This window comes from Aristolochia californica, unplaced genomic scaffold (assembly GCF_029961685.1).
Source record: "Aristolochia californica isolate CCGP_79_NKW_82.1479 unplaced genomic scaffold, dmAriCali1.0.hap1 SCAF_4, whole genome shotgun sequence".
Taxonomy (NCBI): Eukaryota; Viridiplantae; Streptophyta; class Magnoliopsida; order Piperales; family Aristolochiaceae; genus Aristolochia; species Aristolochia californica.
This window is the reverse complement of record NW_027182103.1, coordinates 39299586-39317807: the sequence shown is the minus strand read 5'-3', so window position 1 is coordinate 39317807 and position 18222 is coordinate 39299586. Positions and strand designations below refer to the sequence as shown.

At 37.2% G+C, this 18222-nt stretch overlaps 1 protein-coding gene across 1 annotated transcript; it reads right to left on the bottom strand.

Moving 5' to 3' along the window:
- Positions 1 to 7557: 7557 nt before the first annotated feature.
- Positions 7558 to 18213, bottom strand: LOC137963020 (COP1-interacting protein 7-like). Its single transcript, XM_068810199.1, has 13 exons — positions 17798 to 18213; positions 16800 to 16979; positions 16431 to 16551; positions 16297 to 16336; positions 16021 to 16073; positions 15887 to 15945; positions 14357 to 14509; positions 13978 to 14228; positions 12270 to 13855; positions 9937 to 10887; positions 8567 to 8939; positions 8025 to 8087; positions 7558 to 7924 (listed from the first exon to the last, which is right to left on the bottom strand). The coding sequence occupies exons 1-13, from the start codon at positions 17854 to 17856 to the stop codon at positions 7857 to 7859; spliced, it is 3957 nt and encodes a 1318-aa protein (XP_068666300.1). The 5' UTR covers positions 17857 to 18213; the 3' UTR covers positions 7558 to 7856.
- Positions 18214 to 18222: the final 9 nt, after the last annotated feature.

Sequence of the window (18222 nt, the reverse complement as noted above, 5' to 3'; positions counted from 1 at the left end):
TTTGTGTAGACCCTCTTTTGTAGTTCTACAAGTGGATAGATTAAGTGTATGCCCTCTTTTGTGGCTCTACAAGTGGATAGTTTAGGTGTAGGCCTTCTTTTGTTGCTCTACAAGTGGATAATTTTTTGTGTAGATCATCTTTTGTAGCTCTACAAGTGGATAGATTAGGTGTATGCCCTCTTTTGTGGCTCTACAAGTGGATAGTTGAGGTATAGGCCCTCTTTTTTGGCTCTACAAGTGGATAACTTTAGGTGTAGACCCTCTTTTGTGGCTCTACAAGTGGATAGATTAGGTGTAGGCCCTCTTTTGTGGCTCTACAAGTGGATAGATTAGGTGTAGGCCCTTTTTTATGGCTCTACAAGTGGAAAGTTTAGGTGTAGGCCCTTTTTGTAGCTCTACAAGTGGATAGTTTAGGTGTAGGCCCACATATGAGTACCTTCTCTATTACCACGTAAAGTTGGGTCCAAGGTCCATCCCAAAATGACTAGCCATCGTGGCACTCGTTGAGGAAGGAGTTGTCTCAGTAGTCAAAGAAGTAGTAGATGAAACCGTTGTGATAATTGCAAAATTTTCTCATAGGATCCAGTGTATGAAGAGGTGTCTTTATCTGTGACTATAGAGTTGGCCCAGGTAGATTTACAAAAAAAAAAATCCAGCATTTATCAAAAATATGATTAGTCCTATAGGTATGAATGCACTGAATGTGTCTCATTCCCCCTCTTGGATCTTTTATTCAGTCCATTAGTCCATCTCATTCATATTGTCGAGTTACTTTAGCTGATAGATCCACCTCTCCTATTCAGGGGGAGGGTATCGTTCACACTTAATCTTGTTGAAAGATGGGCCCAAGTCCACACGGCCAAGGAAGGCCCACATATCCAAGTGTGTTGGAAGATGAGCCCAAGCACATCAGACCAAATAATGCCCACATATACAAGAGTGTTGGAAGATGGGCCCAAGCCCATAAGATATGGGACCCACCATGATCACGTGAGGTGGCATAAGAAGTCTTACACAATAAGAAGTTTAACAGAGCCACAATTATTATGGAAGCACATCTCATAGAGAAGTTTCATTTTAAAGTTGTTTTAGTCATGTTAGTCTTCTATTTATATTAGGTTATTTAATTATGCTAGGACTTATCTTTAAGTGTTAGAGTTTGGGTGTGATGGGGACAAAGGTAGTTTAATTGTAATTGTGCTCTACTACCTTCCTCTATTATAAATATAGGTTCATGTACTCTGATTAAATCAATGAACTATTTCTCTTTTCTATAAATTCAACAAATCTCTTGTCTACGAGTCATATACCTAAATTCTTAAATTGTTCAGTAGCATTTTATCCTACTTCTTGTGTTTTCCAGGACTTGCAAATGAAGAGGACAATTGGTTCATGACTTGAGAAGGGAAGGTTCAACATGTTGGATGATATATCCGTTTCTCGAGGTGTAACTCTCACTACCGCAAATTCTTCTTACTTGTGGCATCTACACTTGGGACATCCCTCACCAACTAAGTTGCGTCAGTTTTTTCCTTCTCTACCAGCTGATATTTCATTTGATTGCGAATCATGTCAGTTGGGAAAGCATCGTCACTCCAGTGTCCCAGTTAGTTCTAGTCAAATCACCAAGTTGTTTGAATTAGTCCACTCTGATGTATGGGTCCATGTCAGGTTCCTAGCCCATTTGGTTTTAAATATTTTGTGTCGTTCATTGATGATTTCAGTAGAATCACTTGAGTGTATCACTAATGGGAGAAGTCCAAAGTATTTGATGTATTCCTCAATTTTTTCAATGAAATAAAAAATCAATTTGGTGTCTATGAACATGTACTTCGTACTGACAATGGTTTGGAATATCTTAACCATAAATTTTTAGTATTTTGTGTTTCTCATGATATTACCTATCAAACATCCTACCCTTATACACCACAACAAAATGGGATGGCTGAGCGTAAAAATAGACATATCCTTGAGGTTACAAGGACGATATTACTGCATATGAATATACCTAAAACTTTTTGGGGAGATGTGGTTTTAGCTTCTTGCTACTTGGTTAATCGTATGCCCTCATCTGTTTTGAGTGGTCAAGTTCCACTTTAGGTTTTAAAGCCCAATTGTAAATTATTTGTTGTAGTTCCTCATATTTTTGGATGTACCTATTTTATTTATATGTTTGGAACTTTAGTCGATAAGTGGTCACCTTAGTCTGTCAAATGTGTTTTTTTGGGATATTCTCGTCGACAAAAAGGGTACAAATGTTATGATCCTATTCGACGGAAAACATATGTGTCGAACGATGTGACTTTCTTTGAACATACCCAATATTTTTCATCATCTACCGAGGTTCTTATATCACCTAAATCTCCTTCAGACAGTCTTGTTCCTGTTGCAATTTTGGATGTACCAGTGTCGTCGAGTTCTTCATTGCCACTTCGCGTTTATAGTCGTCACTCTCGTACTCCTGCAGTATCTCCAACAGTTATCTCTACAGTGCCCTCTTCTCATGATCCACCTGCTTCCTCATTCTCCAGATCTTGTTGTCTCTGATTTGGACCAACCTATTAGTCTACGAAAAGGTAAACGATTTTGTACTTCTCATCTGATATCGAAATATGTGTCTCTTGATTTTTTATCCCCATCCTTCAAGTCATTTGCTATGTCATTGTCTACTTTCCATATACCACGTTCAGTGCAGGAAGCCTTGTGCTCTCAAAACGGAAACCAACTATGAATGATGAGATAATTGCTTTGGTGTCTCAAGGAACATGGCGTCTATGTGATCCACCTGCAAGAGTAGCTATTGTGGGGTGTCATTGGGTTTATACTATCAAATATAATGTTGATGGCCCTATTGAAGGGTACAATGTTCAGCTAGTAGTGAAAGGAAATACACAGACTTTTGAAGTTAATGTCTTTTAGACGTTCTCTCTTGTGACCCGACTTACTTCGATATGTATCTTAATATATGTGGTTGTTAATAAGGGTTGGCCTCTCTTTCAACTTGATGTGAAGAATGCATTTCTATATGGTGATCTACATGAGGAAGTGTATATGGAGCAACCTCCTGGGTATAGCTCAGGGGGAGACAAGAAAGGTGTGTAAGCTCAAGAAGGCTATGGACTTAAACAAAGTTCACGGGCCTGGTTTGAAAAGTTTAATTATGTGGTACTACAATTTGGGTTCTATAGGAGTCATTGTGATCATTTTGGGGGGGGTTAGTCCATTATAAACTTGAAATGAAGTGAAGATTTCAATTCATCTTAAATGAATTAATTCAACTTCAACTCAACCTTAGGTGTTAGTATAGACGAGTTCAAGTGCACTGGAAAACAGATTCCAGTGTTAGTACCCCAAAATGAAAAATATGATATAAACAAGAGAATGAGTAACGTTTTGTAATATACTTAAATAGACATATACCTAAACAGATAATTAACCAAAATAAGCATAGTTACTACACTTATAAGTGATTTAATGTGTAGTATTAAAATATATTAATAAACTAATTAATGAAAGACTATATTATATTACTTGATGATTACAGTTTATTATAAATTAATATAATAATTACGTGTGATTAGGATATATTATAAAAATAAAAATAAAAGTAAAAAATAACATAAGTGAATATAATAAATAAATAAATTATTTTTTAATAACATAAGATATATTTTAACATTAAAAATACTAATTTAATACAGTAATAAAAATATAATAAATAAATATACATATATATTATTTTATCAATAACATAATATATATTTTTACGTATTATTAATTAATAATATATTGTCACAAAATTTAAAACCATTGGTTTAATTAATTATAACAATGGGATAATTAAACCAAAACAATTTATCAAATATTTATTTTAATAATATTTTAATTATGACTATTAAATCACTAATTTAATACAATAATTATAAATTGAATATATTGAATAAATAAAAACAATTATTTTATAAATAAAAAATATAGATTATTATTTTTATGACGCTGGTTTAATTTGTCCTAACTTAGGAAAATTAAACCAGCTTCGTCTTCCTCACGGCGCCCCGATGCGTCATCTTCCTCATAGTGCCAATAATGGCGGGAGACTACAGCGGGCCAGCAAGCAACAACGACGGAGGCGGCACTCTGATGATACGCCGAGAGGGAGAAGATAGAGGGGAAAAAAATTGGGGAGGAAGGCCAAGCGGGAGAAAAAAATTTCAAGAGGAAACGAAATGTGGGAAAAAATTTCCTTCGGGGGGAGGGAGAAACGCGCCCCGCACGTGAGTCATGTGGATGATTCACAAAATAGGTATGAAACCTAATTCCCCCGTTTTTGCCTGAGCACATTACCTGACGTGATTCATATGAAGAGGATATCATTTTGGACTAACGGCCTAATCGAATGAACTGAGTAATGCGGGAGTAATTCATGTCTGATTCATTTTGGACTAACCCCCCCTCTATGTTCCTACTTAAAAGGAAGACCGGTATGGTGGTTTTGGTTGTCTATGTAGATGACATTGTGTTATCTGGTGATGATCTTGGTGGTATTATAAAAGTTAAACAATATCTAGCCACACATTTTTAGACAAAGGATTTGGGTTCTCTCGAGTATTTCCTTGGCATTGAAGTTGCTCGTCACAAACGAAGTATTCTTCTTTCTCAGAGAAAATATATATTAGATATGTTACAAGAGTATGGTTTATTAGGTGTTAAACCCATAAACACCCCCATCGAAGTTAATTATAATCTACATGACACCCAAGGTCCTACACTCAAACATAAAACTCAATACCGACAGTTAGTAGGTAAACTGATATATGATACAGTTATCAGGCCAAATATCTCATTTGTTGTGGGAGTTGTGAGCTAGTTCATGGAAAATTCTCAAAAAGTCCATTTAGAAGTTGCTAAGAGGATTTTGATGTACTTGAAGGGTGAACTTGAAAAAGGTCTTTTGTATACTCAGAATGGGAAAGTTGATGTATTTGGGTATTCCAATGCCGATTATGCTGGGTGCAAGATGGATAGACGTTCTACCTCATGCTAAGTTGTTTTGTTGGAGGCAACTTGGTAAGCTGGAAAAGTAAGAAACAGATAGTTGTGGCTAGGTCTAGTGCAAAGGCCGAGTAACGAACAATGGCTCATACAATTAGTGAGCTTTATGTAGATTAAGTATGTGCTTCTTGAGTTTGGTTTTACGTTACTTGGCCCTATGGTTATGAATTGTGATAACCAGGTAGTTATTTTTATTGCCAGCAACTCTGTATTCCATGAGAGAACGAAACATATAGAGGTTGATTGCGACTTCAAGGGAAAGTGGTAACTCCTTATGTAAAGTCTTCAAACCAATTGGAAAATATATTTCCTAAGCTTTTGGGGAGACGTGAACATGTATCCTTTAGAGACAAGCTACAACTTGAGGGGGAGTGTTATAATACAAGTTCTTTAATATGAAGTGTGAAGGTAGACGAGTGATAGATTATTTCACTGAGATGAGAAGAGTACTATAGGAGATTAGTACATTCCATCCTTTTACTACGAATGTTGAAGACATTCGTAAGTAGAAAAATCAGATTCAAGTAGCCTGATTTTTGGATGGTTTGGGGCATGAGTATGATGTTATTAGAGCCAAGTTGTTGGTCAATGAGGATGTGACCACTCTTGAAAAAGTCTTTAACAGAGTTCTTCGAGCTTTGAGTTGAAGGTACAATTGTAAATAAGAATGAGTTAGGTGGAGCCCTCTCAGAAGCAGCTGCTCTTAACCTTCAATCTTCTACTAGTAAGCCTGATGGTTAGTTTCATAGAGATAATAATAGAAGTACAGGTTGCTCTTACACAACTCGTGGTCATGGTCGAAATGTTCGGGGGAATCAGAAACGTGTTATTGTGGTAGGACTAATCATATTTCTACTAAATTCTGGCAAAATTTTGGTAAACCTACCTGGGCCAACTCTATAGTCACAGATAACGACACATCCTCAGACACTGGGTCATATGAGAAAATTCAACAGTAATTACAGCGATTGGGTCAACTTCCTACTTCATCTACTACTTCTTAAACTACCGAGACTCCTTCCTCAACGAGTGCCACGATGACTAGTCATTTTGGGATGGGTCAACTTTACTGTGAGCAACATTTTCTTCCATGTAGTTCACCATCCAACTTATTGTCTTCCATTGCAACTGAGCGAAAGAGTAAAATAAAAAGAGAATGGTGTGTGTGATTTTCTTTTGTAAACTTCTTATTCATCATAGTGAATAATTGCAACAATGGAAGATTAGGACATAGTCTCACTATGAGGCAAACCTATATAAATATTGTGTATTCGTGCTTGATTATTTCTTCTTCAACAATTATTATTGCTCTCAATAGTATTAATTATCCAACTAACATATCCTCTTTCACCCATTTTTATATTTTGCATGGGGGGGAATCCTAGATAGGTGTTGAGATCGTGAGATGTTCTCTAGTAATGAGAAACCATTTAGTAGCGTTAGATTAAATAAGAAATTTAATAACACCTTTCAAGAGTACAATGGTAATTTTTAAAATTTTGGACTTTATTTTTATTATGACAAGACGGTTTGATGAGACATGTGGAAGAGAATTTTTGTAAGATTTTTACAAAAAGAAAATTGAAATTTTATGAGCTTTTCCCTAATTTTTTGTGGTTTTTTTTTCTAATTTGGTAAACATTTCTTGTTATTTCTCCTCTTCCTCCTCCTAATTCTACTAAAAAATAAATAAATAAATAAATAAAATAAAAAGACGTCGTATGGAGATCATGATACCTATGAAAAAAAAAATTAATAATGCATAAGGTTGTTGCATTTGTGACACTGTAACCTCCCAAATCTTCTCAGAAATTAGTAATCTCTTCAAAATGGAAAAAAAATACCATAGAAAACTCCTTTCCCTTGGTTGAAATCCCGACTGTCTATTCCTTTAGAATTTGTTACTCTAATACCATGATGAATTCAAGCTTCAACAAAAGAAAAAGAATAGTCTGTTCTGTTTATTCAATCTTTCTCACATTCCAACAAGCTAATAGAAAACTGAAATTATGTCAAAACTATAGCTCTCAGATTTATCAGAAATTGCATACACCCCAAACAGTTCAAATTTTTTGTAACTTTCATAATTTAAAAGCAAAGCTCAATTTGATGAAGGATGGACCCATTCTTATTTCTTACCTAAGGGGTTAGGGGGAGCCCCCGCCCCTTCCCTCCATCCTCCAGCACAAAGACCCTTTGTCCTAGAGGCAAGGAGGAAGGGGGTCTTATCTGTTTGAAACAGGAATCAATTTTTCTCAATTTATCATCATGGGTCTGATACGGTTCTCGAAAACCAAATACCCTTTTATGGACTTTTGTAGAGCAAGTTCACAAGGTAGATTGGTGAGGTAAGGTAAGGTAAGGTTTTCTTAAACCCAACCCCATTGTCATCCCCCGATAAAAGCAGGGTGAGCAAAATAAACTAGAAATCCAGGGACAATAGTAATTTACCACTTACCAAGGAGGTGTGCATTATTTCTGCACTTCTTGGTGGGGAGTAAATGATTGACTCTTTCAATGTTAGGACCTGTGAAGCCTTTATTATTATATACATACAACCGGATGGCATAGGTATAAAATGAACTCAAACCAATTACAGAATGTGAATACAAAGATAAGAGAAACCAATTTATGATATAAAACATTAACAAATAAAATGAAAAGAAAAAAACAGCTTTCACAAGAACGATCAAGAACACCACCAATTTCGAAATGATATTAACCACTTAGAATTGGCAACAGAAACACAACTTGCTTTACCTAAAGCCTTTTCTTCATGTCCTTCAAATATTTTACCTGGAAACTCATGTAATCAACTTCTTGTCGGCAGGCTTGCTTCTGAAGGGCGAGAGCAAAGAGAACGGCCGACCGACTGTAACAAACAATTAAGCAAATGAGCTCAAATCCATCTTTCTTTTTTAATGAAGCAACAAATTTGCAGCAAGACCAAGAAAACTAAACAAAATTCTTACCCTTCTGGGCAGCACCAGCCAGAGGGCTCTCGTCTTGGGAAATGAGATTCTTCAATGTTGGAACTGAATTACAGAAGGAGATGCAAGAATTAATGCCAAAACACTTGTATGTACAAATTCTCACAAAGCTGAGGATGGACATGCTGGATAACTTTTACCATAGTCTAAATTAATTGTGTAATTTTAAAGATTACATTGGCTCAAGAATGTAAGTGCGTGGAAACCAAGTAAAGAATGTAAATATTTTAAAATGCAGTTTTTAAATGGCTCAGTAAGTCTGCATGCCTTCAGGTATAGAACAAAGGTTGTGTCCAAGGAAGTCAATGGACTAGGACATGCAGGATGTAATTCTGGATTGGGCCATTGGCTTAGTGTCCACTGTTTTTCTTTTCTTTTTCCAATTGTCAGAAGAGAGGGAGGATGTAGTGTGTAGGGTGTAGAAAGCTCTAGGAAATTTTATTTGAGAAACATGACCAGATACTGGGAACTGTCACATAGAACTGATTTGAAAAATCAATCAAGTGTCTGAAACAAAAACTTACCTTCATCGGAGAAAGTCATGTTATTGTTATGATCAGCTGTTGGGCTGTCCACACTCAATTTGTCTGCATCCACATTTTGTTCACCTCCACTTGAACCATGAGTTTTTCTTCCAAACTTCAAAAGCTTTCTGAATCCTTTGGTCGACTCTTTTCCCCGAGGCTTCTCCAATGCTCCTGGTGACTGGGGTTCTGAAAAATCAGAGATGTGGGCCTTTATGGCCTCTATGTTGTTCTCTTCAGAGGAAATTGATAGAGCTATACCACAATCGACATTGCTTGTGCATGGATCTTCTAGAGAGGAAGTACGTGCATATATAGGCTGATAGGGTTTTTCATCAGCACTGTTAAGGATAGATGACTTTGGCAGCTTATCCTATAGCACCAACCATCAGTACATATCACAAAGTTAGTCTCTAGTATAAAAACTAAACGACATACTAAGTATGCAGACATGTTTTAGGACCTTGCTCTTGCAGTACAATAGTCATGATTGGACAATCCTAATCATCCAATCAGCAAAATCCTATCAACCAAAGAGGAATGCTTCCAGTATAAGCGGCCGTTTACCTTCCCTCCACATTTCATCAAGTGGTCATGCTAGAGACAAACACCCATGCATAATTATGAAGCCCTTCCAAATGGTATGAAAGATGTCGTACTTGCTACACTTAATCAAACAAGTTATTGAAAAGCAAAAATAGCACATCAAAGACGATGATCAAACCAAGCTAACCACCACAAGTCAAGATGTTTGCCCACCTTTATTGTGTTTCTGCATTTAGGATTAGGTCATTTCATTGGATACCAACTGCTCCATACAAGTTGGACAATTGCACTGTACAGTTAGGTATTGATTCTGTTATCATTGAGCCTTCTAAAAGATCTATCAAATGTATTATGAATAGGCAGTTTCAACTTCCATTAGAAAGTCGCTATGAGAGAGTTATGTCCTGCACAGTATTCATACTTAGGGAAGTAGCATAAGCTAACAGTCTCCATTTGCAATCACCGTTCACAATCCTCACCATCAAACAAGCAGTACACATTTGAATCTAGAAATCTTTCAACGAATAAGAAACCAGGAATAATAGGAATGAAAAGATAAATGCTTAGTGTCTGCACAAGATTCTTTGAAAAAATAGAAATACTTTACTACATTGAATTCTCTACAACAAGCAGCATGATTCTCAGTGTTAGATAACTCGTGAAACACTATGGTGGCAATTAGACAAGACTATATACAAACATAATATGAAATTAGATATATCACTTCTAAACCTAAGAGCACCATGCTGCAGTTTAGCTCCCAGAAAAGTAAGTAGAAAACAAAATTAAGACACTCAAATATCAACGATGAGGACTTCTTTTACCTCTTGAGAATCAGAGTGCCCATCAAACAGACATACAGGAGGACCTTGATTTTCAGCTTCACCTACAATAATCGGCAAAGGTGGTGCATGAATAGCAGCATATGCTGAACGTATGACATTTTCCTCTCCATTATTATCAGCACCTATCCCTGTATGTCTAAACTCTGTTTGTTGAGATGTATCTGCTACAGGAGCTGGAATTCTTTTGTGTTCAAGTCTCACAACTGTTTTCTCAGTAGCTCGGTTGTCATCTCCATGGCTTTCATAAGGCCCTTTGTCACTACCCTTTTTGGGTTTTATTTCTTCAGAAGATAGAGATGCTTTTGTTCCACTTACTTTCTTGGCTGTCTCCTTAGCGACAGGCTTAACAGGGACTGTATTTGAAGGGCCTCTGGGAGCCCTGACTTTCAGCTCTGGAAGTCTAGCAGACTTTGTTTTGTCAAGATTCATAATAGCAGTCATCTTCTTTGTTTCTGGCTCATCAGCTAATTTGGGCTTTGTTGCTGAATCAATTCTTCCAGATCTTGGAGAAGAAACATGATGGCTGTTGCTCCCTCTCAGTTCTGATAATCTTCGAGCACGGATTGGGGCTCCCTTAGGATCAGAAGTGTTGCTATTATTCTCTTTCTTCAGCTCAGATAAAGATGACACTGACCGACTAAGTCCATTTCCAGCAATGTTCAGACTGTTGGATTTACTGACCATAGAATTTTTTTCGGTATCCACAGTTCCTACTGAAGTCATCCTGAAAGGCAACTTTGGTATAGGTGAAGCAGATCCAGGTTCAGAATCACTGAATTTTGAGCGGTTTGAGCTAGGGGAAAGCTTTGCAGACAAACGAGATTTTGTTGTCACAGAGGATGAATGGAGAGAGTTTGAACTACTTCTTGCAGCAATTCTCTTTTGCCGTTCCCTTTTTAAGCCTTCCAGTCGTTTTATCTCCTCCTCCTCCTGCATTAGAAAGATAAATCCAGAGGGTTCATACACACAAACTAACAGACATGAAAGAAACACCATCAAAGGTCAAAGTCACAAACAGAAACTACCACACATTGAATAGGAAAATACATGCATGTAAAATATGCAATCTAATACCAGTTTCCTTTTCATTATAGATTTTGCACCGCATACTACTGACATTAATATTCCTTTTACGTTAAAGTGGATCATTTAATCATCCTTCCATTCTACAACCATTAAAGTTGAACCCGGTTTATTTCAAAAATGACTAGTTGAAGTTAGGTCTCTTCCAAATTAATAAGCATAGAATATTTTTAAGCTCAAACCAATGAAAAGCTATTCTCCCATGCACAACAACTCTCACTCTCAGATAATTAGCCTGAGACATGGAGAATATGTACCACAATGAACTGATGGACAGTAATACCCTCTAATTCTCCTAATGTTAAGCTCAAACCAATGACAGGCTATTCTCCCATGCACAACAACTCTCACTCTCAGATAATTAGCCTGAGACATGGAGAATCTGTACCACTATGAACTGGTGGACAGTAATACCCACTAATCCTCCTAATGTCTAAAAGCCTAAACCAACACCTGGCTCGAGTCATAGCAAATATACACACATGGGCCATAGAGAACAAACATAGAGATCATATGAAACACAAAAATTGATGGGTTGGCTCTAATACCATGTTAAGTTGGACCTTGATCATTCCAAAATGACTAGTCAAAATTAGGAAGTCTCTTCCTAACTAATAAGAATAATGTCTTTTCATGGCCAAAATTATCTGAGACTATTCTCCCATACCAAACAACTCTCACTCTCAGACAACAAGCCTGAGATGTAGGGTGCATGTTCAACTATTGACTGATGGACTTTTTTACTCTCTAACAGTCACATTTTCGAAAAGCAGAACAAATATCTTACTGAGTGTGAGAACAACGAGGGGAATATCTAAAGCTACTTTGGAACTACCACGACCTGATTAAACAACAGAAAACCAGAGGGTAAGGGTGACACACATTAGCTGAACCTTCACCAACCATGCCAAAACTCACAAAGTACTAATGCAAACTCCTCTGAATGCAACAATAAATAGCAGCCCATTTCAGCAGTTACATTTTCTGTACAATTTTCTCAGCAATAAAGTTGCAATAATTCATACAATCAGAAAACTCAGTAGATTTGGCTAATCAGGCTTACCTTGAAAATGATGAAACTAAGACAGTATTGTTTTGTTACTTGAAGAGCATAGTTAGTCTTTTATTTTTGGAAATTGGAATATTTTAAACGATTTGAAACCAAATGGTAATGATTTATGAGACATGCTCAAAAGATTGTGATTAAGAAGAAGAATAGGATTTGATACATTTTCTTTCTTCATTTTCAGAAGATCTGCTTTATAAGATCTTAGCCTTTCTGCTTGTAATTGTGCTTCCACCAGAGGGTTCAACCTTGATGGTTTGCCCTTCCTTAAAGCGGACTCTGCCTTCCTTCTCTCCAAACTTCCTTTCTTTTCCTTGTCCAACGTTTTTGACCCTTCCATATCCACACTTACTACTTCTTCATCACCAGTGTTTTGTGCATTTATATCTTTAGCAAGCACCTCCAATTCATAGTCTACAGCGGGATCATAACCAATAGATTCCCTCTCAGTTCCACGCTCTGGCATCAAGGTCAGGTCATTAGGTTCATAGTTGAGTTGGCTCCTAAGCCTACTAGAAGAATCTACACTTCTCTGATGTGTAGAGGGTAACTCTGAGTCCATGTCAATAGCAATCCTGCTATCTGTTGCAACACGATCTGGTGAACTTGACCTGTAAGGAACTATAAATGATTCATCAGTTGTGTCACGTGAGGAGCTCTTGTCCCAATTACCGGCACACCCATATTCATTTCCTGCAAGTGGGTCTGAGAAAGAATTTACATCTCCTAACCGGTTCCCTCTTCCATAAATGACAAAGTCATCATTAGACACCCTTCTGTAACCACGGCCACCACCTTCAACTTCAGCAAGTTGAACATCCATTTGGGAATCATCTGCTTGAAGCCCTTCAGGACGAACTGCCAGTACATCACTTGACATCTTTGATCTACTGAGAGTCATGTTCCCACTGCCTGTATTTAACTCAAGCATCCTTTTGTCTGAGACTTCACTCAAATCTCGTTTGTGTGAAAGTATAGGGTCTGCCCCTGTAGTACTCTGTTGTCTCTTAAAGTATATCTCTTTCTCGCTCGTGAAAAAATATTTATCTGCATGATTTTTGGTTTCTTCTTCTTCCTCTTGCAGTCGACAATTCTGAAATGCGTCCCAGTTTCCATTATCTGTTCCCCGTTCACAGACCAGTTCGTCCCCATCATTTGCTTTCCATGCATCAGTAGATTTGCGATAGAGTTCATTACCTTTCAAAGATTTTGTCAAGTTCCTGTTTTTCCTTATTGAGGAACCAGATCCAGCATTATCAGCTTCCTCATCACTTCCAGATTCCGATGCAGATTGAGACTCATCCTCTGAAGCACTCTTCCTCTTTGAAGTGACATAATTGATGTTCCGAATAACTACAATTCCTGATTTCTTTTTACCGGATCGACCATCTTTCCTCTGTGATTTATGACCCTGGTGACCTTCTTTTTCTGACTCGACCATACTCTGTTCTGCACCTTCTTCAGATTCAACATTACTCTCTCTACTGTCCATGGAATGCCTTCTGCGTCCAGCCTTATGAGAATTATTATGCCTAGGTTCATCCGTAGGTGGATACGGTGTCTGGAAAAAAGGCCCATTTCCTGGGTAGGTTGGATAGTAGGGCATCCCTTGCATGGGATAGGGTTGGAAGATTGGGCCTCCTGGTGGAGGATGAAGAGGCCACTGAGAGTACATATGAGGCTGAAATTGCCCTTGAAAATATTCGTGTTGACCATATGGGACCTGAGAATCCAGGGGAGGCCGTTTATCTGCATCAAATAAAGAAGCAGTTAGATGACTCTCTCTCTCTAAAACTCTCTCTCTAAAAAAGTACAATGTTTTAAATGAGAAACAGATATCATTCATGACAGAACCACACTTAACAAGATACCTCCATTACTGTCTGAACTATTATCAATGGCAACACTGGTTTTTCCATTGCTTTCAGACTGACCGTTGGATCCAAACCATCCTTCACTGAATTCCATCTGCTTCCTGGTATCAACAGAGAGCATTCTACCTGAAGCATTTATTGAAGAGAAGTCAGATTGGGCGGACATAGCTTCAGCTGCTTCTATTTCAACCCATTGGCCCGTTTCATGTTTTCGCTTCCACAATTCCCTAAATCTTAAGCATGCCTCCCTGTTATACAAGCAAATATATCATTGATGACCAGTACTAACAAGGAAATTGCCATTTATCTAATAATAATTGATGGACATGGTAATGATTGTTATAAAGCCAATCATTTGATAAAGATTACAGCTTACCTCAAACGTGAGGCACCAAAGCATTCAGCAAATGAAACCAAATGTGCCAAGTTGTCCATATCAAAGCCTGCAGCAACAGCACGAGCAAAAGCCATCCCCTGTTCATTTTGCAACACAGTTCTACGTGTCTCCAGCACTCGTAGAAGCTGAACTCTGAGAAATAAATATGCAAAAAGATTGAAAGGTTGCAATAAGCATCAATTTGACTAAAAGATGAACTGCTTCAAGAAAATCTTTGTCCTCCATGAATATTCATATCAATTTACAATGATAAATACCAAGGTTATCAACTCACATTTTCCTTATTTAAACAGAATGAAAAGATCATTTGAGCCTATAACATTGCTTTTTCCTTTTAATTATTGGCAACTAAGACTCCATATTGATGTTAACAACTATGATCATAAAGTCTCCCTGAAGAGTGAGGTATCATTGGCAGGATGCCAGAGAGCAAAGTGCAGAGTTATGTTTAGGGAGTCTCTTTTTTTTACTTGAATCTGTAGAAGAAAGAAAACTACTCATCTATCTTCTACTCCTTAGCCCTTTGAGGCTTAACAAATGTGTTGAAGAGCAAATATGGAAGAATCGTACATGACTCTCACAATAATAAGTCTCACAAAGCCATAATAAATATGGTGGAACCTTATACGAGTTTCACAAGAGGAGGTCTCACAAAAGAGTTTCAGTTAAAAGTGTTTAGTTATGTTAGTCTCATATTTATGTTTAGTTGTTCAATTGTTTTAGGACTTATCTTTTAGTGTTTGAACTACTTTTAAAAAAGTGAGTAGTCTCTTTGTTAAGCCGTAAAGTTGGGTCATTTTTCCACCTTTAAAATTAAGCGGAGTGTGCTTCAGATTGTGACCGTTTTGATTGGTATTTGGAGTTTTGAAGTACGGCTAAGAGTGATTTTCTTCTCCCATATTGTGTTTTGTCCAAGTTGGGTCATTATGTCTTTTTTATCCCCATCTTGAGAGAGAGAAGAAGTACAAAAAAGAGGTATTTTATTTCACATATTGTGGTAACTTTTATGTGATCAAAATATTCAAGAAAGGGGAAGAACAAAATATGAAGAATTTTGCATAAATGAAGAATTTTTTCAGCAAAAGAAGATTGAAGACCAAAAATCTTTTTCATTGCAGGTTGAAGTTATAAACTCCAACATGAAGGAGAGTGTTGAAGAGTAGATATGGAAGAATCTTACATGACTTTCACTGTATTAAGTCTCATAGAGCCAGAATTAATATGGTGGAGTCTTACAGAAGAATCTCAGTTAAAGAATTTTTGGTTATGTTAGTTTTTTATTTATGTCCAATTGTTCAATTGTTTTAGGACTTATCTTTTAGTGTTTAACTTTGGGTGTAACTGGGATAAGGGTATCTTAATTGTAATTGGATTCTACTTGTTTCCTCTATTATAAATAGAGGCTCGTTGTACTCAAATTACAACTAGTTAGTAAAGTATTTCTCTTTTTCATAAATTCAACAAAATGCAATGAACATTACTCAAAAAATGAGCATCTTCTATACATACTTTGAGTTCTCCTCTTGTGCCGGTGCAGAACCATTAGATTCCGGAGTATGCACCCCGGGCTGCCATTAAACAAAAGAAAATCTACTTAGATGGTGGAGAAGCTAAGTATTTAGACTTATCATGTACGTACACACCTTATAAAGGATGATTGCTTTTTCTGAATCTGCATCAAACGCAAGCTTGCTACCTGTTCAAGATGACTAGTGTCACTAAGGATGAAATGTGAGCAATCAACATGTGTTGACATGTATTTCTACATGTAACAGTTTCCAAACTTGAAAAGGAACCAGCAAACATGAAAACCTACTGGCACAAACTTTGAAGCTGAACTAAGCAAGCACAAAGTGCGATGGATTAACATAGATTAGTAGCATACTACAGATTCACTTATGGACTAACTTCATCAGTACCTTCTGTACTGTCACTGGATCTTGTTTGACGATCTTCAGCCTGCATGCAAGATGGCAAATGAAAAGATCATTTACCTAATTTTTTTTCTTTAATAAACTAGAGAAAATAGCTTACAGTAGAGGTCATTACTTACAGTATTCAGCCCTAGATTCTCGTTGCTCTGAATAGCAATAGCATCATCAATCTGTATGATCTCTGATTCTATGGTATTAACTCTTTCCAAAACCTCAGGGGTGCTCACAAACCGCATAAATCTAATCGACAGACACATTTGAGAATTTTTCATATCAGAAATTCTATACCAGAATATCAAGCATTTAATAAGCAATAGGCAACATAAAGATCAAGAGGGCTTTTCATTGGTAAGAGATAATTATCACGACATAACAAGTATTAGATTGAGATAAATCTTTAAACTAGGCTACCCACTTAAATGGATCACAGCATGTCAAAGAAAAATCTGTGAAACTTTTCCAAAAAGAAAAAAGAAAAATTTACCAACCTCTCAACAGTTCCCTTTGTAAACCATGTCAGATCACTGCTAGTCTCTGGTTCAAGTTTGATTGAGTAACCACCCTTGGCAATTTGATCTTGGGCCATCTTCAAGTGAGCAAGAAAAGGGTTCAACAACCCTGATGCTATCTTCTCAGTCCTACCATTAGCTATGATAACCAAATCAAACCTGATGAACAAAAGGGTAACAAGAAGATTAGCAATGTGCAGTATAGACAAGCACAAAGAGCATAACTTCAGAATATTTGGGTGTTCTTCACAAAAAGCTAACGAGAAGGCATTCAAGATGCCAATACCAGACTGTCCCTAGTGCAATCTGTTGATACAGAAACGTAAAATTTTGAAGTCTGGGTATGAAACGAGATTGAGAAGGCCTTAAATGGGTAAGATATAAAGCCAACAAGATGGTCATTTCAGGCTCCAAACATAAGTTATCTAAAAGAGCGACCTGTCTATAACAGCTGAAAGCCATAAGAAATTACTTCCAGTAGACAGGAGGAAAAAAAAAAGAGGAAACTGTAATGGCAAATGATCAATTCATGGCTCTCCTCCGTAAACTAATTTTGAATCCAGATCGCACTTTACAATAGTTTCCCAGATGCAAAAACTAGTATTCCGAAAATATTTAGTTTCATGAAGTAACCATATCACTGCTAATCAGCTGAAATGCGATAGAATTGCGAGATCAACTAACTCAGCCCGCCATGACAGCCAAAATAGAGGGAATACACGAAATAATTAAAAACTTAAACTAATCAAAAAACGCAATCAATGAACATGACATGACGCACACAGATGGGTTATCATCAACTCTCATCAGCAGTGTATAACGCAAGGCATTCAGAAAGAATGTGATACGAATACACATGTTTTCAAGCCCCAAAGTTCTCAAGCCAAATCCCATACGCCTCTGAAACTCCGGAATCCACGTCAACCAATAAAACGGAACTAGACCAACACAAAGCCATAATCACAGATTAAGAGTACCTAGTCCGAGTAGGTGTGAGCTGAAAAACAACTGAATCGAGGCGTGTTTCCGACTTCATTGCCGCTAATAGATCTCCAGAGAACTGATGATCATCAACCGAATGAAGAGAGCCAAGACAAAGCGTATAAAAACGAAAAAAGAACTGTCTTCAACGTTCAAACGACGGAGATCACTCCCCAGAGTCACTCGGAGAAAAATCTACAGTAACATGCCTTCTTAAGAAAAAAATAACGGAGAAATCCACCGGAACATGAAGAAGAGCACCAAAACCGAAGAAGAACTGAAAAAACTTCACAAAGGAGCTTTAATGGCGGAAAAAATCAATAGTTACAAATAAAAGAGAGAGAAACCGAGTTGCTTTAATGACGAAACAGTAAATAAAAGGAAGGAAGAGAAAGAGAGAGAGAGCCCGTCTTGGGATTCC